The sequence below is a fragment of the Cherax quadricarinatus genome, chromosome 48 (genome assembly GCF_038502225.1).
Source record: "Cherax quadricarinatus isolate ZL_2023a chromosome 48, ASM3850222v1, whole genome shotgun sequence".
In the NCBI taxonomy this organism is placed as follows: Eukaryota; Metazoa; Arthropoda; class Malacostraca; order Decapoda; family Parastacidae; genus Cherax; species Cherax quadricarinatus.
The window spans coordinates 15,681,440-15,707,978 of NC_091339.1; the positions used below are offsets into that span (position 1 = coordinate 15,681,440).

General features: G+C 39.4%; 1 protein-coding gene across 3 annotated transcripts in view; it reads right to left on the reverse strand.

Annotated features, from left to right (window-relative positions):
* The window catches only part of LOC128696128 (F-box/LRR-repeat protein 2), a 78,569-nt gene that overhangs the window by 10,063 nt on the left and 41,967 nt on the right, over nt 1-26,539 (reverse strand). For all 3 annotated transcript variants that reach the window (XM_053787217.2, XM_053787216.2, XM_053787220.2), the window contains 5 exons: nt 22,992-23,240; nt 13,023-13,182; nt 7,585-7,716; nt 3,801-3,910; nt 968-1,111 (listed from right to left, as the gene is read on the reverse strand). In XM_053787217.2, the coding sequence (XP_053643192.1) occupies nt 968-1,111; nt 3,801-3,910; nt 7,585-7,716; nt 13,023-13,182; nt 22,992-23,240 (795 nt within the window). The remainder of the gene's footprint in view (nt 1-967; nt 1,112-3,800; nt 3,911-7,584; nt 7,717-13,022; nt 13,183-22,991; nt 23,241-26,539) is intronic.

Sequence of the window (26,539 nt, forward strand, 5' to 3'; positions counted from 1 at the left end):
TTTCTTATGTTCTTATGAGTCCTTGGTTTGATTCCCGGCAAGGGTGGAAACACTGGGCATATTTCCTTACACCTGTTGTCCCTATTCACCCATCAGTAAAATGGGTACCTGCATGTTAGTCGACTGGTGTGGGTCGCATCCTGGGACAAAACCGACCTAATTTGCCCGAAATGCTCTGCATAACAAGGGGCTTTCTATATAGTAATATGTTACTGATGTCAGCCAGGCCTGTATATCTTGTACATGTACTTGTAGAAATAATGATATTATTATTATTCTTCATTTAACAAACCAGCCATATCCCACCAAAGCAGGGTGGCCCCCCCAAAAAAAACTAAGTTCCTCTTTTTAAATTTCGTAATTTATACATCAGAAGGGGTTAATTATTATTATGAATATTTGGTGCTGTGTGCATATCCAAACTTATGAATCAAAGAGAGAAAAGAGGAATTATGTGAGAGCTAGGAATGGTGGAATAACTCTAAACACTAACATAAAAATAAGTAATGACTAAAGTTTACTGGCATCGATACAGTGCTATTAGTACTGATAATGATAATCTAAAATCTTTTGTGAATGAAAAAGTGCCTACACTGTGGTTATAAAAATTTTATTGTACAGCAAAACCATTGTGGTTTTTAATGTAGTAACTGACAATATCATATAAACAAAAACAGAAGTCTCTAATTTAAGAAAAAAGATACACAGATATGTCCACACTTTTTTTTTTTTATATTAGCATCAAGTTGTCAAAGTCTAAGACATCATTTGCAGCCTCAGGATACCAAGTAACACAAGAGGCTGTAATAAAGCTGGCTTCTTGCTTATTATAAACAGTACATAAAAATCACAAGAAATAAGAGCAATGTGTATTTTTGGTCTATTATTGAAAGAGAGTCATTACTAGTACTTTATGTGAAGACAAAGCTCACTCATTGCTATAAAGAAATATGTAGCATATTCCTACCTGTAGATCTAGTGTCTTGATACGTTTAAGATAATGAGCAATGACAAGTATGACTTGGTCAGTAGTCTGGCCACATTCTGCCAGCATCAACACCTCAAGACTTGGGCAGTGACGGGCCATTGCTTCCAGTCCACTCTCCCCAACCTAGAAGTTTGATTTCTATTTTTATCATATTTAAACAATGATGCATGTTTAATATTCATTCACAAAATAATCTTAATAGTAAAGTGGTTACCCTCCATATATTAGGCAAATTTTTTTGTGAAGTGTGTCCCATGAATTAGTTAAAAAATATTTACAACAATTAATGAGAAAGCGAGGAGAATCATGCAAATACAAAAGCATGAACATAATATTCATGGGAATGTGCTAAACCCTTAAGAGTTATGCATCACCTAAGGAATGGAGGAGGGGGGGAGAGGTAATCATATTTGATCTGAGGAAGGGAAGGGTAGCTTCAATTTCTTGGTTAAAAGTCCTTCAACAGCATCAACAAAGTCCTTCAACAGCATCAACATATTTCCCCTTGAAGGATCACTAAAATAACCTTATAGGAGGACACCAACTTACAAATGAGATAAATTACTGAAAGCTTTTTGTGACTCCAGCATCCAGTATGTACTTGTAACCTTTTTCCCTCTCCCTAAAAATTACATTATGATTGAAAATGCAATAATATACCATCTTCTTTCTTTCAACACACCGGCTGTATCCCACCGAGGCGGGGTGCCCCAAAAGAAAAAACTTAAGTTTCTCCTTTTACATTTAGTAACATATGCAGGAGAAGGGGTTACTAGCCCCTTGCTCCTGGCATTTTAGTTGCCTCTTACAACACCCATGGCTTACGGAGGAAGAATTCTGTTCCACTTCCCCAGGGAGATAAGTGGAAATAAACAAGAACAAGAACTTGTAAGAAAAATAGAAGAAAACCCAGAAGGGTGTGTATATAAATGCTTGTACAGGCATGTGTAGTGTGGCCTTAATGTAAGCAGAAGTAGCAAGACATACCTGAAATCTTGCATGTTTATGACACAGAAAAAAAAGACACCATCAATCCTACCATCATGTAAAACAATTACAGGCTTTCGTTTTACACTCACTTGGCAGGATGGTAGTACCTTCCTGGGTAGTTGCTGTCTACCAACCTACTACCCAGGAATAATATACCAAATCAGATTTTTTCACACTGAAATTAAAAGCAATGTAGTGGTTTGAGATACATGGAACACTCTTTCCATTCTCTCTCTCTGACATTTTTTAAACTGTATCCAACACAAGATTCTTTACATGTGCTTTCAGTAACTGTCTTTTGTTTTTAGGAAACTGAGTGCCTGGGCTTATGGTGTGGGAGTGTGTGAATGAGGGCAGGGGTGCATGGGCATGTGATTATAAATCTGTGGTTACCAGTGTGAGAGGGAGGGAGGGAGGCTTGTAATGAGGTTTAAGTGTGTGCCCAGGCCTGCAGTTTGGGAGGAAGTGTTGTGGTGAAAGTGGCGAGTGACTGGGACTGTGGCATAAGAGGCAGTGTTGTCATAAGAGTGATGGTTGCTTAGGAGAGTGGGAAGGAGGGTCTTGGTGGGTACCTAGGTGTGTGGGATAGAGGGTTATGGTGAGGGTTGTTTGCCTGGGTGAGTTAGACAGAGGCTTGTGGTAAGGGGTCACTCATGCCACAACAGCAACAGCATCAGTCTGGGATACACATCTAAGAGGAATACTTCCAGTCTCCCAAAATGCCAATTGCAATTATTAAATAGACAGTTCTTACCATACTCTACTGAGTACTTTTAAGCCAACTACATATGAACAAAATGAACACATGTGTGACATCAATTCAAATGGTCAAATAATTAAAGGAAAAAAATAATAATATTGATTCCAATAACAACAGTTTTATAGACCATGAATTAGTAGATAAATGGTTGACAGGTAGACTTCTACATGTGCATGTTTTTTAGATGGGTGACAGATATATCAGATCATTATTCAGTGGTAGCTATGGTGTAAATATGAGGCAGATGGGGTACAATGAGAATGTCAACAGTGGGTAAGAGTGAGGTGAAGTTAATAGAGATCAGGGTAAGATAAGCAACTACAGGTATTGGGAGAAAGGAGGGCCATAGAGAGTATAGGTAGTGAGGAGGCAGTTAAAAAGGTATGGAGTAGATTTAACACTGTAGTGTTAGAGTGCACAAGAGAAGTTTTTGAGTATAGGACAGCAGGTGCAGGTGGGAAGAGATTGAAAGAAAACATATTAGATACAAAATGGGAGATGTTACAGTTGGTTTTAGCTGATGATGTGGTTCTTTTGGGAGATTTTGAATAGAAGTTGCAAAATATGGTGAAGGAGTTTGGGAGGATATGCTAAAAGAAGGAAATTAAGAGTGAATGTAAGAATAAGTATAAATAAGAATAAACACACAAATCTGGCCAATGAAAGCTTGGATATTAAATTGGATGGAGAATGAGTGTGGAGGAAGTAAATGTGTTCAGATATTTGGGGAGTGGACCTGTCAGTGGATGGGTCTCTGAAAGATGACGTGAACAATAGAATTGACAAGGGGAAAAAAAAGGTGGGTGACACAACGAGGTATCTGTGGAGACAAAGAACTTTAGCCACTGAGGCAAAAAAAGGAATATGCACCAGGTATTGTGTGTGTGAGGCATGAGTTTTAAATACTGCAGTGAAGAGATGACTGGTGTGAATATTATGTACAGAATTTGGAACTTGGAGATTTTGTTTTTGTGTGTGTGTGCATATGTGCATAAAATACAGTATAACATTAAATATATTTTTAATATGTATTATGATAAAATAAAGATATAGAATACAAACCGCTTGACAGAAGGAAAGGTTAAGGTATTGTAATTCCCGCAGATGAAAGGCATAGATTAGTGTAATGTCGGTGATCCTCCTGCAGCCACACAAATTCAGCTCACGTAAACCTAGTGTTAAAAGATAACATAAATGAGTACAGTATTTAAGGTTATAGCTTTAAGAGAGGCATTAGAATAGGTTTGCCTTTTGTTAAAAACACTGATTTACGATTAAGTAACGTGCATCTATTTAATGTTGGTTTAAATTTTATTACAAAATTAATCTCTTCTTTCAACAAACCGGCTGTATCCCACTGAAGCAAGTGGCCCAAAAAGAAAAACGAAAGTTTCTCTTTTTAACTTTAATAATGTATACAGGAAAAGGGGATTACTAGCCCCTTCCTCCCAGCATGTTAGTAGTATCCTACAACACGCATGGCTTACTGAGGAAGAATTCTGTTCCGCTTTCCCATGGAGATGAGAGGAAATAAACAAGAGCAAGAACTAGTAATAAAATAGAAAAAAATCCCAGAGGGTTGCACACACACACACACACACACACACACACACACACACACACACACACACACACACACACATATATATATATATATATATATATATATATATATATATATGCTTGTACATGCAAGTGTAGTGTGACCTAAGTGTAAGTAGAAGTAGCAAGATGTACCTGAAATCTTGCATGTTTATGAGACAGAATAAACACACCAGCAATCCTACCATCATCTAAAACAATTACAGGCTTCCATTTCACACTCCCTTGGAAGGACAATACGTAGTACCTTCCTGGTGGGCTGCTGTCTACCAACCTACTACCTACACAAAATTAATTCTTCTTCTTCAACAAACCGGCCGTATCCCACCGAGGCAGGGTGGCCCAAAGAGAAAAACGAAAGTTTCTCTTTTTAAATTTAGTAATTTATACAGGAGAAGGGGTTATTAGCCCCTTACTCCTGGCATTTTAGTCACCTCTTACATGCATGGCTTATGGAGGAAGAATTCTCCCCATGGAGATAAGAGGAAATAAACAAGAACAAGAACTAGAAAGACAATAGAAGAAAACCCAGAGGGGTGTGTATATATATATGCTTTTACATGTATGTGTAGTGTGACCTAAGTATATGTAGAAGTAGCAAGACGTACCTGAAATCTTGCATGTTTAAGAGACAGAAAAAAGACACCAGCAATCCTACTATCATGTAAAACATTTACAGTTTCACACTCAATTGGCAGAATGGTAGCATCTCCCTGGCTGGTTGCTCTCTACCAACCTACTACCTAGAACGAAATTAATTCATCCAGCTGTAAAATATATATGTAAGGGAAAGATTAAGTTAACAAAATATACTACTGGAAGAATGCAAACTTATGACTGTATATTTTTCTATGTCATACTATACTATATATTTTATTAACACACCAGCCATCTCCCACTGAGGCAAGGTGACATGAAAAAGAAGGAACTCTTTCACCATCACTGTCTTGCCAGAGGGGTGCCGATACAACAGTTCAGATGCTCCTCAAAATGGCAAATATTTCCAACCCTCCTTCAGAGTGTAGACATTGTACTTCCCACCTCCAGGACTCAAGTCTGGGTAACTGGTTTCCTTGAATCCCTTCATAAATGTTACCTTGCCTTATACTTAACATCATGTCATGTCATAAAAATTACTTGCCTCCACTCACTCCTATCTAAAACACCTGCTGGATGTTCAAGCCCCTTACATACAAAACCTCCTTTATCCCCTCCCTTTAACTTTTCCTAGGGTGACCCCTATTCTGCCTTCCCTCCACAACAGACTTATACATTCTCCAAGTTATCCTAATTTGCTCCATCCTTTCTAAATCTCCAAACTGCTTCAACAACTCCCTCCTCAACCTCCTGTATTATACTTTTAGTAATCCCACACCTCCTTATCTTCAAACTTTGAATTTTCTGCATAACATTCACATCACACATTACCCTCAGACATGTCTCCACTGTCTCCAGCCTCCTCCTCGCTGCAACATTCACAACCCATGCTTCACACTCATATAAGTGTTGGTACCACTACAATCTCATACATTCCCCTTTTAGTCTCCATGGATAACATTCTTTGTCTCCACAGATGCCACAATGCACCACCCACCTTTTTTCTCTAATCAATTCTAAGGTTCACCTCATCTCTCATAGACCCATCCTCCAACAAGTCCACTTCCAAATATCTGAACACATTCACTTCCTCCATACTCCGTACTTCCAGTCTGATATCCAATCTTTCATTGCCTAAATTTTTTGTTACCCTCATCACCTTGCTCTGTCATATGTTCACTTTTTAATTTCTTTCTATTACATATGCCCTCAAATTCATCCACCAATCTCTTCAACTTCTCTTCAGAATCTCCCAGAAGCACAGTGTCATCAGCTAAAAGCAACTGTGACAAATCTTACTTTATATTAGATTCTCTACATTTTAATCCCACACCTCTCCCCAACACACTAGCATTAACTTCTTTTACAACCCCATCTATAAATATGCTCATCAGCCATGGTAACATCATACATTCCTGCAAGACCTACTTTTACTAGAAAATAATCTCTCCTTCATACTATTACAATTCTCATCTTCTTTCATAAATCTTTTTTATTATCTATTCCATACACTTTCAACATCTACCCCAAATATAATGCAGTGGACCCCCGACTTACGATATTAATCCATTCCTGAGAGCACATCGTAAGACGAAATTATCGTAAGTCAAATTCATTTTCCCCCATAAGAAATAATTGAAATCAAATAATCCATTCAAGACACCCAAAAGTATGAAATTTTTTTTTTACCACATGAAATATACATTTTCCAACACACTAAAAGAAGGATACATGCACAATATATGCACATTGTGCATGTACTAGTGTACTAAATGAAGAATAAATGACACCTTTATTAAAGATGTAGTGATGAGTGATGAGACACTGTGTCCTGGGAGTGCCTTTTCCTCCTGAGTAATGTAGGCCCTGTTTGGCATTTTCTTCCAGAACAGGCCTTATCACACTGTGTATGCCACTATGATTCTTAAATCTCTCAAACCAACCTTTGCTGGCCTTAAATTCACCAATATGAGCACTAGTTCCAGGCACTTTTTCTTTTTCACCTGGGTGCTAGTCGACTGGTGTGGGTCGCATCCTGGGGGACAAGATTAAGGACTCCAATGGTAATAGGTTAGACAGTCCTCGATGACACACTGACTTTCTTGGGTAACCCTCTGGGGTTAATTGTTTCTCGGTATTCTCGATAAGCCACACCAATAACAGTCTCTCCACATCTTCGAGTAGTACAGCTGACCGTTGTGCAGCAGCAGCTGACCGAGGTGCAGCAGCAGCTGACCATGGTATGATAGTATTTTGATAGTATTTCTTGCCCTTTCTACCACAGGGTTGGCACTAGAAGCTTTCTTTGGGCTTATTTAGCAGTTATAAACACTAAAAACACTGGAATAATACAAAATTTATCAGATGTATGCATGCAACCGTCCGCGCCAGCTTGTAAACAATGTCACACTAGCTCAGTTGAAGCGCTCAGGCCAGACAGACATGTGGACGCGTACAGGACGAATGATGTAAGTCGAGTTTTCCAACGTATGTCGGGGTCAAATTTTTATGCTGGCAAGCATCATAAGTCCGTTTTAATGTAGGTTCAGGACATCGTAAGTCGGGGGTCCACTGTATTCTAATATGAATCATAACTAAGTATCATACTACAATGTGTAAATTGATTTAGAACTTGTAAGCAACTTACCAATGAGGTTTGACAGGCTGTATTCAGATGACTTAACAATCTGATCAATGTTGTTCTGTAAGTACCTCTTAACTTCTGCTTCTTGTCGAATAGTTTTTTCAGCTCTTGAGCCAAGTTGCACTTTGAATGGATCTATAATGAAGAGCAACTATGTGAGTGCATGAATCTCATTTTCTGCTTTGTGTGAACTGACTCAATCATGCAATGAGCCATAATGCATCTCTGCCTGGAAATTATCCATTGAGTTAGACAACAGAGAAAGAGTTACTACAATGTGTAACCAACATATACTGTACTGCAACATTTTTTTAAATGACTGGATATAAATTATATATGAACAGTAGCCATAACCCTGACAAAATTGATAATCACAAACATTTTGTAAAATAAAAACGAACCATAATTCTATATACAAATTCAACCTAAAAAAAAAAAAAAAAAAAAAAAAAAAATAGTGAAGAATGCTCACCAGCAAATGTTCCTATTCTCCTCCATACTTTCACCCCAGATTTAAACACCCTCCTAGTCATCCTATTCTGCTCCATACTCTCTGTCCAAACTACCTCAATAATCCCTCTCCAGTTCTCTGAAATATACTTTTAGTTATCATCCTACACTATTTTCCAATTTCTACACTCTGAATTCTTTGCATATTCACACCATACCATGCTCTCAAGATTGACATTTCCAATGCCTCCAGCCTCCAGCCTCCTTGCTACAAGATTTAAAATCCATGCCTCGCACCCATACAAGTGTTGGTACCACTACATTCTTGTTCTCCATAGATTAACTTTTCTTTCCATGGTTGCTTCAACATAACTTTTTCCCCCTTGTCTATTCTGTGGCTTACCTCACCTTTCATAGACCCATCAACAGCCATGTTCATTACCAAATATCTAAATACATTCATGTCCTCTTTCTTTATTTAGTCTTGAGGGCACTTATGCCCTCAACAGAATAACTGCTACATAACATAACCCATATTTTCAACAATCAATAAACCAAGAACACTAATTTAACAGATATAATATAGATGAATTAGACACATTTGTATCATTTTGATATTTACATTCACAAAATGTTACACCTGCTCAGTTGGCTTCATCATTTGAGTATAGAGGTGGCCAAAATAATGGGTACAGTTGAAGAAGAGATTAAGGTGTTCAGTCCCTCAACTTTAAATGATATGGAGAAGTAATTCTGAGGTGCTCAGTCCTTCAGCTTTGATAAAAGTTGTTCAGTTCCACAGTATTAATCTTTCCACTTCTATCAAAATTGAGGGACTGAACCTCCCTCACAGAATCTCTTCAACTTTCCCCATTATTTTAGTTACTACTTTATTCAACTGAAGAAATCTGCTATGAAAGTGAAACATTTCAGAAATAATACTATTTTTTTTTTCAACAAGTTGGCCGTCTCCACCGAGGCAGGGTGACCCAAAAAGAAAGAAAATCCCAAAAAAAAGAAAATAGTTTCATCATTCAACACTTTCACCTCACTCATACATAATCAGTTTTTGCAGAGGTGCTAAGAATGCAACAGTTTAGAAGCATATACATATAAAGAAATACAATATATCCCCCCAAACTGCCAACATCCCAAACCCCTCCTTTAGAGTGCAGGCATTGTTCTTCCCATTTCCAGGACTCAAGTCCGGCTATATAAAAATAACCGGTTTCCCTGAATTCCTTCACTAAATATTACCCTGCTCACACTCCAACAGATCGTCAGGTCCCAAATACCATTCGTCTTCATTCACTCCTATCTAACACGCTCACGCATGCTTGCTGGAAATCCAAGCCCCTCACCCACAAAACCTCCTTTACCCCCTCCCTCCAACATTTTTGAGGACGACCCCTACCCCGCCTTCCTTCCCCTACAGATTTATACTCTTTCCATGTAATTCTACTTTGATCCATTCTCTCTAAATGACCAAACCACCTCAACAACCCCTCTTCAGCTTTCTGACTAATACTTTTATTAACTCCACACCTTCTCCTAATTTCCACACTCCGAATTTTTTGCATAATATTTACACCACACATTGCCCTTAGACAGGACATCTTCACTGCCTCCAACCGCCTCCTCGCTGTAGTATTTACAACCCAAGCTTCAAACCCATATAAGAGTGTTGGAACTACTATACTTTCATACATTCCCTTCTTTGCCTCCATAGATAAAGTTTTTTTGTCTCCACATATACCTCAATGCACCACTTGCCTTTTTTCCTTCATCAATTCTATGGCTAACCTCATCCTTCATAAATCCATCCTCTGACATGTCAACTCCCAAATATCTGAAAACATTCACTTCTTCCATACTCCTTCTCTCCAATTTGATATCCAATTTTTCTCTTTCTAAATAATTTGATACCCTCATCACCTTACTCTTTTCTATGTTCACTTTCAACTTTCTACCTTTACACACACTCCCAAACTCATCCACTAACCTTTGCAACTTTTCTTTAGAATCTCCCATAAGCACAGTATCATTAGCAAAAAGTAACTGTGTCAATTCCTATTTTGTATTTAATTCCCCATAATTTAATCCCACACCTCTCCCGAACACCCTAGCATTTACTTCTTTTACAACCCCATCTATAAATATATTAAACAACCATGGTGACATTACACATCCCTGTCTAAGACCTACTTTTACTGGGAAGTAGTCTCCCTCTCTTCTACACACCCTAACCTGAGCCTCACTATCCTCATAAAAACTCTTTGCAGCATTTAATAACTTACTACCAATTCCATATACTTGCAACATCTGCCACATTGCTCCCCTATCCACTCTATCATATGCCTTTTCTAAATCCATAAATGCAATGAAAACTTCCCTACCTTTATCTAAATACTGTTCACATATATGCTTCAATGTAAACACTTGATCTACACATCCCCTACTCACTCTAAAATCTCTTTGCTCATCTGCAATCCTACATTCTGTCTTACCTCTAATTCTTTCAATAATAACCCTACCGTACACTTTTCCTGGTATACTCAGTAACCTTATTCCTTTGTAATTTTTACAATCTCTTTTGTCCCCCTTCCCTTTATATAAAAGAACTGTACTTGCTCTCTGCCAATCTCTAGGTACCTTCCCCTCTTTCATACATTTATTAAACAAAAATACCAACCACTCCAATGCTATATCCTCCCCTGCTTTTACCATTTCTGTCATGATCCTGTCAGTCCCAGCTGCTTTACCCCCTTTCATTTTACGTAATGCCTCACACACCTCCCCCACACTCACATCCTGCTCTTCTTCACTCCTAAAAGATGGTATACTTCCCTGGCCAGTGCACGAAATTACCACCTCCCTTTCTTCGTCGACATTTAAAAGTTCCTCAAAATATTCCTGCCACCTACCCAATACCTCCATCTCCCCATCTACTAACTCCCCTACTCTGTTTTTAACTGACAAATCCATTCGTTCCCTAGGCTTTCTTAACTTGTTTATCTCACTCCAAAATTTTTTCTTATTTTCATCAAAATTTCTTGACAGTGCCTCTCCCACTCTATCATCTGCTCTCCTTCTGCACTCTCTCACCCCTCTCACCTTTCTTTTACTCTCCATATACTCTGCTCTTCTTATTAACACTTCTGCTTTGTAAAAACCTCTCATAAGCTACCTTCTTCTCTTTTATCACACCTTTTACTTCATCATTCCACCAATCACTCCTCTTTCCTCCTGCACCCACCCTCCTATAGCCACAAACTTCTGCCCCACATTCTAATACTGCATTTTTAAAACTATTCCAACCCTCTTCAATGCCCCCCCCCCACTCATACTTGCACTAGCCCACCTATCTGCCAATAGTTGCTTATATCTCACCCGAACTTCCTCCTCCCTTAGTTTATACACTTTCACCTCTCTCTTACTTGTTGTTGCCATTTTCCTTTTGTCCCATCTACCGCTTACTCTAACTGTAGCTACAACTAAATAATGATTCGATATATCAGTTGCCCCTCTATAAACATGTACATCCTGAAGCCTACCCATCAACCTTTTATCCACCAATGCATAATCTAACAAACTACTTTCATTATGTGCTATATCATAACTTGTATATTTATTTACCCTCTTTTTCATAAAATATGTATTACTTATTACCAAACCTCTTTCTACACATAGCCCAATTAAAGGCTCCTCATTTTCATTTACCCCTGGCACCCCAAATTTACCTACTACTCCTTCCACAACATTTTTACCCACTTTAGCATTGAAATCCCCAACCACAAGTACTCTCACACTTGGTTCAGTAATAGCCACGCACTCACTCAACATTTCCCAAAATCTCTCTCTCTCCTCTACACTTCTCTCTTCTCCAGGTGCATGTATGCTTACTATAACCCATTTTTTCACATCCAACCTTTATTTTACTGCACATAATCCTTGAATTAATACATTTATACTCCCTCTTTTCCTGCCATAGCTTATCCTTCAATATTATTGCTACTCCTTCTGTAGCTCTAACTCTATTCGAAATCCCTGACCTAATCCCATTTACTTCTCCCCACCGAAACTCTTCCACCCCCTTCAGCTTTGTTTCACTTAAAGCCAGGACATCCAGCTTCTTCTCATTCATAACATCCACAATCATCTCTTTCTTATCATTTGCACAACATCCACGCACATTCAAACATCCCACTTTGACAATTTTCTTCTTTTTCTTTTTAGTAGGCTATAGAGGAAAAGGGGTTACAATGGCTCTCTCTCACCAAGGCAGGATGACCCAAAGAAGAAAACACATTTACCATCATTATTTAATCATTCTCTTGCCAAAAGTGTGCTGATTATCCTCTTGACTGCAACATCCCTATTACCCCTTCAGAGTGGAGGCATTGCTCTTCCTACCTCCAGGACTCAAGTCCAGCTAGCTGATTTCCCTAAATTCCATCATAAATGTTACCTTGCTTGCAATCGAATAGCACATCCATTAACTCTTAAACGGTCCAAACGTATATATATGTTTTTTCAACATCTGAAAGTATGTAAAAAAATGTAGATCTTCTTTTTTGTTTTACATTTGAAAACGTGTAAAAAAACTTTTATCTACATTTTTTTTTGTTATATTTGAAAATATGTAAAAAAAATTAGATCTACTTTTGGAGCACTACGAATCTGAACGTCTATCTGTTTGGACCGTTTAAGGGTTAAAAATCACTTGTCTCCATTCACTCTTACCTAACATCCTTACACAAGCTTGCTGGATATTCAAGCCCCTAAAACTCAAAGCCCCCTTCACCCCCTCCCTCAAACCATTCCTGGGATGACCTCTAAGCATTCTACCCCACCATCCTATCACTTTCCAGCCTCTATAAATGACTAAACCACCTCAACCTATAATAATATGCAAATTAATTTCTGAACTTATGGATTAGTGAAGAAGCTGCATAAATTATTATGAATAAATATAATAACAAGAAGCTCACCTTTTTCCTTTATACCAAGGTTCTCTAGTGAGAGACCTACTGCTTGACTCAACTCTGGGTCCTTCTGACCAAGGCCATGACCGGCTAGACCAATGTCTGACAACGCTGTGCAGCCATTTAAGATGAGGATGCGAAGCTTTGTTAAGGATTTACATATAGCCTGTTGGTGAAAGTACCCTGTTAGGACCTGATACTATACAATTTACACTATACTTGTTTGAACACTATGCAACAGATGCTTTGTATGTGATTATTAGAAAGTGAAAAATTGCAACTAAATATATTGTAGAAAAATCTCCCATGCTGAACTTTTTTTTATGATAAAACCTGCAGGTTCAGGTGGGTAAATGGAATTTGAAAGAATAATGGTAATGAACAACAAATAAAGCTACAGTGACTGCATATTTATTAATACCAAATTTCATGAAAGAACCTAACTTCTCGGTATGGGTGAGTAGCTATCAAGTTTCAAATAAGAGAGGAATCAAGAAAATGAGTGGCCAAAATTAATCAAAATTTACAGAATAAGAGAGAAAGTCAATACACCACAAGGAAAAAGACACATTGAGAAGGTATGGACACTTCAAAAACATAATGAATGAAATGTAAAGCAATGAATGTATAAGTGGAAAGAGAGGCCTAAAACCAACAAATAATCTGCTAAGGTTTGTAAAATATACATCATAATATGAAGGCAAAGAGTTATGAAATATGTACATAATCTGTTAATGTTTGTAAAATACATATTATATGAAGGTAAAGAATTCTAAGAGTGAAGAGTTGCATAAATTAAAAATAATAATAATAATAATAATATTTTTTTTTTTTTTCCAACAAGTCGGCCATCTCCCACCGAGGCAGGGTGACCCAAAAAAGAAAGAAAATCCCCAAAAAGAAAATACTTTCATCATCATTCAACACTTTCACCACACTCGCACATTATCACTGTTTTTGCAGAGGTGCTCAGAATACAACAGTTTAGAAGCATACACATATAAAGATACACAACATATCCCTCCAAACTGCCAATATCCCAAACCCCTCCTTTAAAGTGCAGGCATTGTACTTCCCATTTCCAGGACTCAAGTCCGACTATATGAAAATAACCGGTTTCCCTGAATCCCTTCACTAAATATTACCCTGCTCACACTCCAACAGATCGTCAGGTCCCAAGTACCATTCGTCTCCATTCACTCCTATCTAACACGCTCACGCACGCTTGCTGGAAGTCCAAGCCCCTTGCCCACAAAACCTCCTTTACCCCCTCTCTCCAACCCTTTCGAGGACGACCCCTACCCCGCCTTCCTTCCCCTATAGATTTATATGCTTTCCATGTCATTCTACTTTGATCCATTCTCTCTAAATGACCAAACCACCTCAACATCCCCTCTTCTGCCCTCTGACTAATACTTTTATTAACTCCACACCTTTTCCTAATTTCCACACTCCGAATTTTCTGCATAATATTTACACCACACATTGCCCTTAAACAGGACATCTCCACTGCCTCCAACCGTCTCCTCGCTGCTGCATTTACCACCCAAGCTTCACACCCATATAAGAGTGTTGGTACTACTATACTTTCATACATTCCCTTCTTTGCCTCCATAGATAACGTTTTTTGACTCCACATATACCTCAACGCACCACTCACCTTTTTTCCCTCATCAATTCTATGATTAACCTCATCCTTCATAAATCCATCCGCCGACACGTCAACTCCCAAGTATCTGAAAACATTCACTTCTTCCATACTCCTCCTCCCCAATTTGATATCCAATTTTTATCTAAATCATTTGACACCCTCATCACCTTACTCTTTTCTATGTTCACTTTCAACTTTCTACCTTTACACACATTCCCAAACTCATTCACTAACCTTTGCAATTTTTCTTTAGAATCTCCCATAAGCACAGTATCATCAGCAAAAAGTAACTGTGTCAATTCCCATTTTGAATTTGATTCCCCAAAATTTAATCCCACCCCTCTCCTGAACACCCTAGTATTTACTTCCTTTACAACCCCATCTATAATAATAATAATAATAATAATAAGTCTCTGGGACAAAACATAGGTCACCAGAACCTTGTAGCTTTGTTTAACCTTTCCACCTTCAGTAAATGGACAATGGATAAATATTTTTATGGGGCACACTGCTCTTATTCATCAAAAGAAAAAAATAATTCCAGGACATAAGTGGAAAGTATCTGAGAGAACTCCAATTGTCCTCACTCCTCAGGGAAGGTTCTTTTATGCTGGTGAGGAATTCTTGATCCAAGTAACTGGGGTTGCTCCCACCTTTCTCAGATTGAACTTTATAGTCTTCCATTCCCTAGATGCCAAATGACCCCATCTGAGTTTAGTACTTCCCCATAAATATAATAGTGGACATTAACTTGACAGACAGACAAATGAATTTAAATTAAAGCCTTAAATGTACACAATGTTTATGTGTGTCAAATTTGAGCAATAATAATAATAATAATAATAATAATAATAATAATAATAATAATAATAACAATAATAATAATAATAATAATAACAATAATAATAATAATAATAATAATAATAATAATAATAATATCCTTATTTCTACAAGTACAGTGGAACCTCTACTCGCGAGTTTAATCCGTTCCATGGCCTTGCTCGCAACTGGATTTGCTCGTTTGCAGAGTCAATTTTCCTCATTTAAATTAGCTGAAATGCAATTAATCCGTTCCAGTGGAATTCTGTACTTCAATAATTTCGCTAATATCAGCGCTACGGCTTATTTATCTATCTCACTTCATCTAATATGACATAATAAGCAATATAAATAACATAGAAACCTGACATATACTCTAAAATTAATAAAATATGTCATTCATGTAGTGGTATGGGCGGTGTCGGCGGTGAACGAGTTTGTCTGGAGACCGGGCAAAATACTTCATGAATAATTTCGCTAATATCATCTATACAGCTTATTTATCTATCACAGTTCATCTAATATGACATAACAAACAATAAATAACATAGAAACATGATATATACTCTAAAATGAATAAAATATGTCATTCATGTAGTGGTATGGGTGGTGTTGGCAGTGGATGAGTTTGTCTGGAGACCACTCAAAATACTTCATGAATAATTTTTATATATCACAGTTCATCTAATATGACATAACAAACAATATAAATAACATAGAAACATGATATATACTCTAGAATGAATAAAATACAGTGGACCCCCGGTTTGCGATGGCATCGGTATCCGATAAATCCAGTATTCGATACATTTTAACGCAAAAAATTTGCCTCGGTTCCGGTTAAAAAACCCACCATATGCGATTCATCTGAGACGTGTCCATGTGTGGCCTGAACTGCCCCGTGTGTGCCAGTGTTTACAAGCCAGCCAGTGTGCTCGCATCTAAGGATACATTCGGTACATTCTATATTATCACAGTGTTTTTGGTGCTTATTTCTGCAAAATAAGTCACCATGGGCCCCAAGAAAGCTTCTAGTGCCAACCCTTCGAGAAAAAGGGTGCTAATGACTATTGAAATGAAGAAAGAGATAATTGCAAAGTACGAAAGTGGAGTGCGTGTGTCGGAGCTGGCCAGGTTGTATACAAAACCCCAATCAACCATCGCTACTATAGTGACCAGGAAAATGGCAATCAAGGAAGCTATTGTTGCAAAAGGTGCAACTGTGATTACGAAACAGCGACCGCAAGTGTTAGAAGATGTTGAGAGACTGTTATTGGTGTGGATAAATGAAAAACAGATAGCAGGAGATAGCATCTCTCAAGCGATCATTTGTGAAAAGGCTAGGCAGTTGCATGATGATTTGGTAAAGAAATTGCCTGCAACTAGTGGTAATGTGAGTGAATTTAAGGCCAGCAAAGGTTGGTTTGAAAGATTTAAGAATCGTAGTGGCATACATAGTGTGATTAAGCATGGTGAGGCTGCCAGTTCGGACAAAAAGCAGCTGAAAAATATGTGAAGGAATTCAAGGATTACATAGACAGTGAAGACTTGAAACCTGAACAAGTGTTTAATTGCGACGAAACAGGCCTGTTTTGGAAGAAATCGCCAAGCAGGACCTACATTACTCAGGAGAAAAAAGCACTCCCAGGACATAAGCCTATGAAAGACAGGCTTACTCTTATGGTGTGTGCCAATGCTAGTGGTAATTGCAAAGTGAAGCCTTTATTGGTGTATCACTCAGAAACTCCCAGAGCGTTCAGGCAAAACAATGTCCTCAAGGCTAATTTGTGTGTGCTGTGGAGGGCAAGCAGTAAGGCATGGGTCACTAGGGACTTTTTCTATGACTGGTTACACCATGCATTTGCCCCCAATGTGAAAAATTACCTAATTGAAAAGATATTAGACCTTAAGTGCCTCCTGGTATTAGACAATGCCCCTGGTCATCCTACAGACTTGGCAGAGCGACTTTCTGGGGACATGAGCTTCATTAAGGTCAAGTTTTTGCCTCCTAATACCACTCCTCTCCTGCAGCCCATGGACCAGCAGGTCATTTCCAACTTCAAGAAACCGTACACAAAAGCTATGTTTCAAAAGTGCTTTGAAGTGACCACAGACACTCAATTGACTCTAAAAGAGTTTTGGAAGGATCACTTTAATATCCTCAATTGTGTAAACCTTTAGGTAAGGCTTGGGAGGAAGTGACTAAGAGGACCTTGAACTCTGCTTGGAAAAAACTGTGGCCAGAATGTGTAAACAAAAGGGATTTTGAAGGCTAACCCTGGGAATCCTATGCCAGTTGAGGAATCCATTGTGGCATTGGGAAGTCCTTGGGGTTGGAGGTTAGTGGGGAGGATGTGGAAGAGTTGGTGGAGGAGGACAATGATGAACTAACCACTGATGAGCTGCTAGATCATCTTCAACAGCAAGAGGCCAGACCTGAGGAAACTGCTTCAGAGGAGATAGAGAAATTGAAGAAGTTGCCTACTTCAAAGATTAAGGAAATGTGTGCACAGTGGCTTGAAGTGCAAACTTTTTTTGATGAAAATCACCCTGACACAGCTACTGCAAGCTGTGTTCGCAACCTGTACAATGACAATGTTGTGAACCACTTTAGGAAAGTCATAAAGGAACGAGAGGTACAGGCCTCTATGGACAGATATGTTGTGCGACAGAAGTCCAGTGACTCTCAAGCTGGTCCTAGTGGCATTAAAAGAAGGGAAGTAACCCTGGAAAAGGACTTGCTACCTCAAGTCCTAATGGAAGGAGATTCCCCTTCTAAACAATAAGTTCGACACTCTCCCCTCCCCCCATCCCATCAATCATCACCAGATCTTCATTAAAGGTAAGTGTCATGTATTCTATTGTTAGTAGAGTACTACAAACTGTGCATGTCTTCTTCAGTTTGTGTGCATTAAACTTAATATTTCATGTGGTAAAATTTTTTTTTCATACTTTTGGGTGTCTTGCATGGATTAATTTGATTTCCATTATTTCTTATGGGGAAAATTCATTCGCTTTTCAATAATTTTGGTTTACTATGAGCTCTCAGGAACGGATTAATATCGCAAACCAGGGGTCCACTGTTTGCCATTTTGTAACAGGTGGAAGCGACCACAACCGATCCCTCTTTGTTGTGGTAAACACTGCCATCTAGTGACGGCCTTTTGAAGCCATCTATTATTATAATTATTATATGTAGTGCATTATTATTATTATTATTATACATACGTATTATATTATACATATTATTATTATAAATATTATTTTTATTATTATTATTATTATTATATAAACAATTTGTAATTTTTATTCATACAAAAAATATAAAATTTACCTTATTGCAAAAATTGTTTACACTGAAACAGCCAAGCAATGGACCATTTCTCCTAGGTTGAGCTATATTTCAAGGTACTTTTCGTTGTGAAAGCAATTAAAATCATATCTATTTCTGTAATATATCTCCATTCTATCAAATGAGACCAAAAAAACGAGAATACAACCATAAAAACCATTCAAAATTACTGCAAAGGGGTGGCTAATTGCTGAGAAGTGAACTCCATTATTTATGCTTAGATTTCTTTCATTTTTGGTGCACGCTAAGAAGCATCTTTCCATCATACATTGCCCATGTTTCAATAAGAAGTCCAACAAACAAATGAGACACAATTCCTGAGATCAAGAGCAAGAGTCCCTCACCAGTGTCAAGGAACCTGCCTTAAGGTCTGCTCACTTGTGGAAATTTTGCTCGCGTATGGAAGCAAAAAATTGACCCATCGACTGCTCGTATTTGGAAAAACTCGCAAGTGGACACGCTCGCAAGTAGAGGTTCCACTGTACATGTACAAGATCCTAGGTAGTAGGTTGGTAGACAGCAACCACCCAGGGAGGTACTACCGTCCTGCCAAGTGAGTGTAAAACGATAGCCTGTAATTGTTTTACATGATGGTAGGATTGCTGGTGTCCTTTTTTCTGTCTCAGGAATATGCAAGATTTCAGGTACATCTTGTTACTTCTACTTACACTTAGGTCACACTACACATACATGTACAAGCACATATATACACACCCCTCTGAGTTTTCTTCTATTTTCTTTCTAGTTCTTATTCTTGTTTATTTCATCTTATCTCCATGGGGAAGTGGAACAGAATTCTTGATCCGTAAACCATGCGTGTTGTAAGAGGCGACTTAAATGCCGAGAACAAGGGGCTAGTAGCCCCTTCTTCTGTATAGATTACTAAATTTAAAAAGAGAAGCTTTTGTTTTTCTTTTTGGGGCACCCTGCCTTGGTGGGATATGGTCGGTTTGTTGGACAAAAAAAAAAAAAAAAAAAAAAAAAAGCAAGATTTCAGGTATGTCTTGCTACTTCTATTGACACTGGCTCTGGTGGCCTGGTGGTTAACGCTCTCGCTTCACACGGCGAGGGCCTGGGTTCGATTCCCAGCCAGAGTAGAAACATTGGACGTGTTTCTTTCCACCTGTTGTCTATGTTCCCCATCAGTAAAATGGGTACCTGGGTGTTAGTCGACTGGTTTGGGTCGCATCCTGGGACACTGACCTAAGGAGGCCTGGTCACAGACCGGGCCGCGGGGGCGTTGACCCCCGGAACTCTCTCCAGGTAAACTCCAGGTAAACTTAGGTCACACTACACATACATGTACATATATATACACATCCCTCTGGGTTTTCTTCTATTTTCTTTCTAGTTCTTGTTTATTTCCTCTTATCTCTATGGGGAAGTGGAACAGAATTCTTCCTCTGTAAGGCATGTGTGTTGTAACAGGAGACTAAAATGCCGGGAGCAAGGGGCTAGTAACCCCTTCTCCTGTATATATTACTAAATGTAAAAGGAGAAACTTTCGTTTTTCCTTTTGGGCCACCCCACCTCGGTGGGATATGGCTGGTGTGTTGAAAGAAGAATACATGTACAAGATATATGGGCCTAGCTGACATCAATGACATACTACTACAGGAGGGCCCCACTTATACGGCTGGTTAGGTTCCAGGCTACCGCCGTAAAGCGGAAACCGCCGTAAAGTGGAACACCCTTTTTTTCCACTTACAAATGCATATAAACACTAGATAACAAGTTTACACTAACATATATTAAGTTAGCAATAGAACCAGGCATCAAAAAACAATAAAAAAGTACAATACACACATAGTGCACTCATTACTTACCTTAAAATATTTATAGTCTTAATCTAGGGTGAGACAAGTAGTATTTATTGTAAGAAATCAAGTGTGGTATGTATGGTAGTCAGCCAGGCTACCATACCAGGCCACCCCACCCACACATACAATTCTATGATATTTAAGCATCCCAGAGCGATAAAATGTATATACAGTTCACTCATTACTTACCTTAAAATATAGGGTGAGATGAGTAGTATTTATTGTAAAAAATCAAGTGTAATATGTATGGTAGTCAGCCGGGCTACCATACCAGGCCAACCCACCTACACATAATATTCTATTACATTTAAGCATCCCAGAGCGATAAAATGTATATACAGTTCACTCATTACTTACCTTAAAATATTTGTAGTCTTAATGTAGGGTCAGGAGTAAGTAAATGAGATAAAATGAATAAATGAGAGAGAGAAAGAATGAGTGCATGAGAGAGTACAGGCGCAGAGTTATGTAAACAAACCAGGCGAAGGTAAGTTTTGTAAACAAAGTGTACACGTCTGGTTTGTGTACAAGTTATTATTATAATCATTACTAATATGACGTCTGGAGACATGACACTCTTACTGATTTTAATGTGTACCTGCATGCCAGCACAGTATGTAAGTTTATTTAAGTACAGGTATACATAAGTATAATTATCAGAGTATATATAAAATATGAAATAACTTTTAAAAACATTTGAAATTTTGGAGTTTCCAGACAAAATGGAGAGACTTAGTGCTTACTGAGCTCATGAAGAATGTAAACAAACAGGGTGGGGCGAGGTGACCGTATTAGAAAGTCAGGTGGGGGGAGCCGTATAGCGAGTTTTGGTCATAATTTGAAATGACCGTATTAGCGGAACGCCGTAAAGTGAAACGCCGTAAAGCGGGGCCCTCCTGTATATAGAAAGCCCATTGTTATGAAGAGCATTCCAGGCAAATTAGGTCAATTTTGTCCCAGGATGCAACCCACACCAGTTGACTAACACTCGGGTACCCATTTTATACTGATGCGTGAATATGGACAGCAGGTGTCTTATGGAAACACATCCTAATGGTTTCCAGACGTACCAGGGATTCAAACACTGGACCTCAGTGTGTGAGCTGAGCACTGTAATTTCAATATCATTGGGCAAATCTAAGACCTAAATATTTCAAAATGTGAGACTTTACAGTCATAGATACCTAAAAATGAAATTAAATACAGTCGGCCTTACAAACTTTTGTCATATTGCAGTCCTAGTAGTCCCTTGAAACTAGAAACCATAAATAAAACTAAATTAAGTTGGCATAGCAAGTTTTATTTCCAATTTGAGTTCATTTTGTGCTTCAAAGATCATCTCTTTCTCTCTCTCTCTCTCTCTCATTTATCACTAATCTTGCTAATATTAACACTGATAAGAAATAATGACCAATGTATAAAGCTATGTGGGTGTGTAAACCACGGAGACAGAAAAAACTGGATAATTATACCTATTTCCTGATTGCCTTTTGGAAAAAACAATTGGCTAATCCAAATTTGCTAATCTGGAATTTAATGAATGTCCTGAGACAACTGTATCTTAAACACCAAAATGACATTACAGTAAAACATGAACTTAACTGACCCCAATTTAATGGACAATGGTTGTTTCCAGAATTGTTTATTTTTGTTATAATCCCAACAAAATCTCATTATCTTGATTTAACAGATAAGTGGCCTGACTGGACATGCCCATATTAGGTCTGTAAAATCAAGGATTTACTGTTCAATTGCAAAGATATAATATCCGTATTATAAAGGTACAGAAATAAATGTCAGATTCGAACAAAAACTGATGTGGGAAATCTTGAGCAAGAAGCAATAAACTACTGCAAGTAGTTTAGTGTACATGTTAATCCTGTACAGCCTCTCCTCACCTAACAACGGAGTTCTGTTCCTAAGACCACGTCGGTAAACAAATTCATTGCTAAGCAAGGTGCATACTATAATGGTAGTGGGTTTGTGTTAAACATCTTTGATATTGTTTTAATGTTACCTTTGCACCATTTATAACATTTTTAGTATATTTAAAATGCTTATATAGTAGTGTACTGTATATTGTAATAAACAGAAAAGAGGAAATTGGGTCTGTACATTATTTAGGTATGCATACTGGTCAGAGAGCCCATCGTAAGTCTGAATCATCAGTAAATGAGTATGCTGCTAAGTGAGGAGAGGCTGTACTGTAATGACAGATTATGTGTGTGTCTTATTCCCACAAGTATTTTATTATAAATGCAGAAATTATAATGTTATATCTTATACACATGCAGAATACTAGATACAGAAATCAGTCAAAACAAAGATCGAACCTGAATGCTCTTGTCATTTATGCCACTGATGCACATGGAGACATCAAGGTGCTCGAGATTTGGGGCTACTGTCGGCAAGTTTTCTATGGTCTTCCAGTCAACTGTTAGTGATGCCAGGTTAAGTACCCGCAAGCCTGGCCTTGGCTCCTTCCCTAGAGCCTCCTCCACGCTCTTTGATGTGATGGCTTCCAGGTGTGATATATTTAACTCTTCAAGATTTCTTAACTGGCCAAGAGCTCTAATTCCATTCTGTAATGACAAGACTTAAAGGATGCTTTATCTAATTACTGAAAAGAATCCAACAAAATTTGTACCTATACAGTCTAAACCTTAAATACTCTGCACATAAAGGGACTTCTGGCATGTACACCCAACTGTTGTTCTCCTTTGTACAAACATGTTTCACGCTGAAATAAACTTCTTATTTTTTTTTATTAACACACTGGCCGATTCCCACCAAGGCAGGTGGGAATCCATCACTACAGTTTTTAAACTGCAACATTAACACCCCCTCCTTCAGAGTGCAGGCACTGTACTTCCCATCTCCAGGACTCAAGTCCAGCCTGCCGGTTTCCCTGAATCCCTTCATAAATGTTACTTTGCTGACACTCCAACAGCACGTCAAGTATTAAAAACCATTTGTCTCCATTCACTCCTATCAAACATGCTCATGCATGCTCGCTAGAAGTCCAAGCCCCTCGCACACAAAACCTCCTTTACCCCCTCCCTCCAACCTTTCCTAGGCCGACCCCTACCCCGCCTTCCTTCCACTACAGACTGATACACTCTTAAAGTCATTCTGTTTCGCTCCATTCTCTCTACATGTCCGAACCACCTCAACAACCCTTCCTCAGCCCTGGACAACAGTTTTGGTAATCCCGCACCTCCTCCTAACTTCCAAACTACGAATTCTCTGCATTATATTCACACCACACATTGCCCTCAGACATGACATCTCCACTGCCTCCAGCCTTCTCCTCGCTGCAACATTCATCACCCATGCTTCACACCCATATAAGAGCGTTGGTGAAACTATACTCTCATACATTTCCCTCTTTGCCTCCAAGGACAAAGTTCTTTGTCTCCACAGACTCCTAAGTGCACCGCTCACCCTTTTCCCCTCATCAATTCTATGATTCACCTCATCTTTCATAGACCCATCTGCTGACACGTCCACTCCCAAATATCTGAATACATTCACCTCCTACATACTCTCTCCCTCCAATCTGATATCTAATCTTTCATCACCTAATCTTTTTGTTATCCTCATAACCTTACTCTTTCCTGTATTCACTTTTAATTTTCTTCTTTTGCATACCCTACCAAATTCATCCACCAACCTCTGCAACTTCTCTTCAGAATCTGCCAAGAGCACAGTGTCATCAGCAAAGAGCAACTGTGACAACTCCAACTTTATGCGTGATTCTTTATCTTTTAACTCCACGCCTCTTGTCAAGACCCTCGCATTTACTTCTCTTACAACTCCATCTATAAATATATTAAACAACTTCTTATTCTTATAAAATGTTTCACCCATGTTTCACTCATTTAATACGATGCATCATCAGCCATTGAAGACAATTATTATATTTTAATCAGAGGAAGGTGTTAAATCTGTAGGGGGTCATTTAGCACCTGTGGAGTGGGGGGGGGGGATTCAAATTTGATCCAAGTAAGAGCATAAATCCAGTTCAATGGATCGAGACGTGCTCACCAGCACCAGACAAAAATGTAAACCAATACAATACCATTTCCAGATTAAAAGTAGCAAAATGATATCTACATACTCAATTAAATCTGCCAACCTTCTTATGAAGTAGGAAACATGATTGTTAAAATTTTGAAGATGAGATAAGCCTGTCTCCACCTATGTAGCATTATACATAGAGCACCCATACATGCAAATACAGTGGACCCCCACATACCGTTGGCATCACATAACATTGAATCCGCATACCGATACATTTTATCGCTAAGATTTTGCCTCGCATACCGCTAAAAAACCCGCTCAACACTATTCGTCCGAGACGCGTCTAATGTGCGGCCTGAGCCAGCCGCACATGTTCCGCCGGTGGCATTGTTTACAAGCCAGCCTCCGCGGTAACATCCAAGCATACAATCGTAACATTTCGTATTATTACAGTGTTTTTGGTGATTTTATCTGCAAAATAAGTGACCATGGGCCCCAAGAAAGCTACTAGTGCCAACCCTGTGGTAAAAAGGGTGAGAAATATTATCGAAATACTGTGGTACCATGGTCAACTGCTGATGCTGATGCTGCTGCTGCTGTAGCACCGTCAGCTGCTGCTGCTGTACCACCATCAGCTGCTGCACTGTCAGCTGCTGCTGCTGCTGCACTGTCAGCTGCTGCTGCTGCTGTAGCACTGTCAGCTGCTGCTGCTGCTGCTGTAGCACCGTCCGCTGCTGCTGCTGCTGCTGTACCACCGTCAGCTGCTGCTGCTGCTGTAGTACCGTCTGCTGCTGCTGCTGCTGTAGTACTGTCTGCTGCTGCTGTAGCATCGTCTGCTGCTGCTGTAGCATCGTCTGCTGCTGCTGTAGCACTGTCAGCTGCTGCTGCTGCTGCACTGTCAGCTGCTGCTGCTGCTGTAGCACTGTCAGCTGCTGCTGCTGCTGTACCACTGTCAGCTGCTGCTGCTGCTGTACCACTGTCAGCTGCTGCTGCTGCTGCTGCTGTAGTACTGTCTGCTGCTGCTGTAGCATCGTCTGCTGCTGCTGTAGCATCGTCTGCTGCTGCTGTAGCACTGTCAGCTGCTGCTGCTGCTGTAGCACTGTCAGCTGCTGCTGCTGCTGTAGCACTGTCAGCTGCTGCTGCTGCTGTACCACCGTCAGCTGCTGCTGCTGCTGTAGTACCGTCTGCTGCTGCTGCTGCTGTAGTACCATCTGCTGCTGCTGTAGCATCGTCTGCTGCTGCTGTAGCATCGTCTGCTGCTGCTGTAGCACTGTCAGCTGCTGCTGCTGTAGCACTGTCAGCTGCTGCTGCTGCTGTAGCACTGTCAGCTGCTGCTGCTGCTGTAGCACCGTCAGCTGCTGCTGCTGCTGTACCACCGTCAGCTGCTGCTGCTGCTGCTGTTGTAGTACTGTCTGCTGCTGCTGTAGCATTGTCTGCTGCTGCTGTAGCACTGTCAGCTGCTGCTGCTGCTGTACCACTGTCAGCTGCTGCTGCTGCTGTAGCACTGTCAGCTGCTGCTGCTGCTGTAGTACCGTCTGCTGCTGCTGCTGCTGTAGTACTGTCTGCTGCTGCTGTAGCATTGTCTGCTGCTGCTGTAGCACTGTCAGCTGCTGCTGTAGCACTGTCAGCTGCTGCTGCTGCTGTAGCACTGTCAGCTGCTGCTGCTGCTGTAGCACCATTGTTGGTGTGGCTTATTGAGAATACCAAGAAACAATTAACCCCAGAGGGTTAGCCACCCAGGATAACCCAAAAAAGTCAGTTTCATCGAAGACTGTCTAACTTATTTCCATTGGGGTCCTTAATCTTGTCTCCCAGGATGCAACCCACACCAGTCGACTAACACCCAGGTGAACAGGGA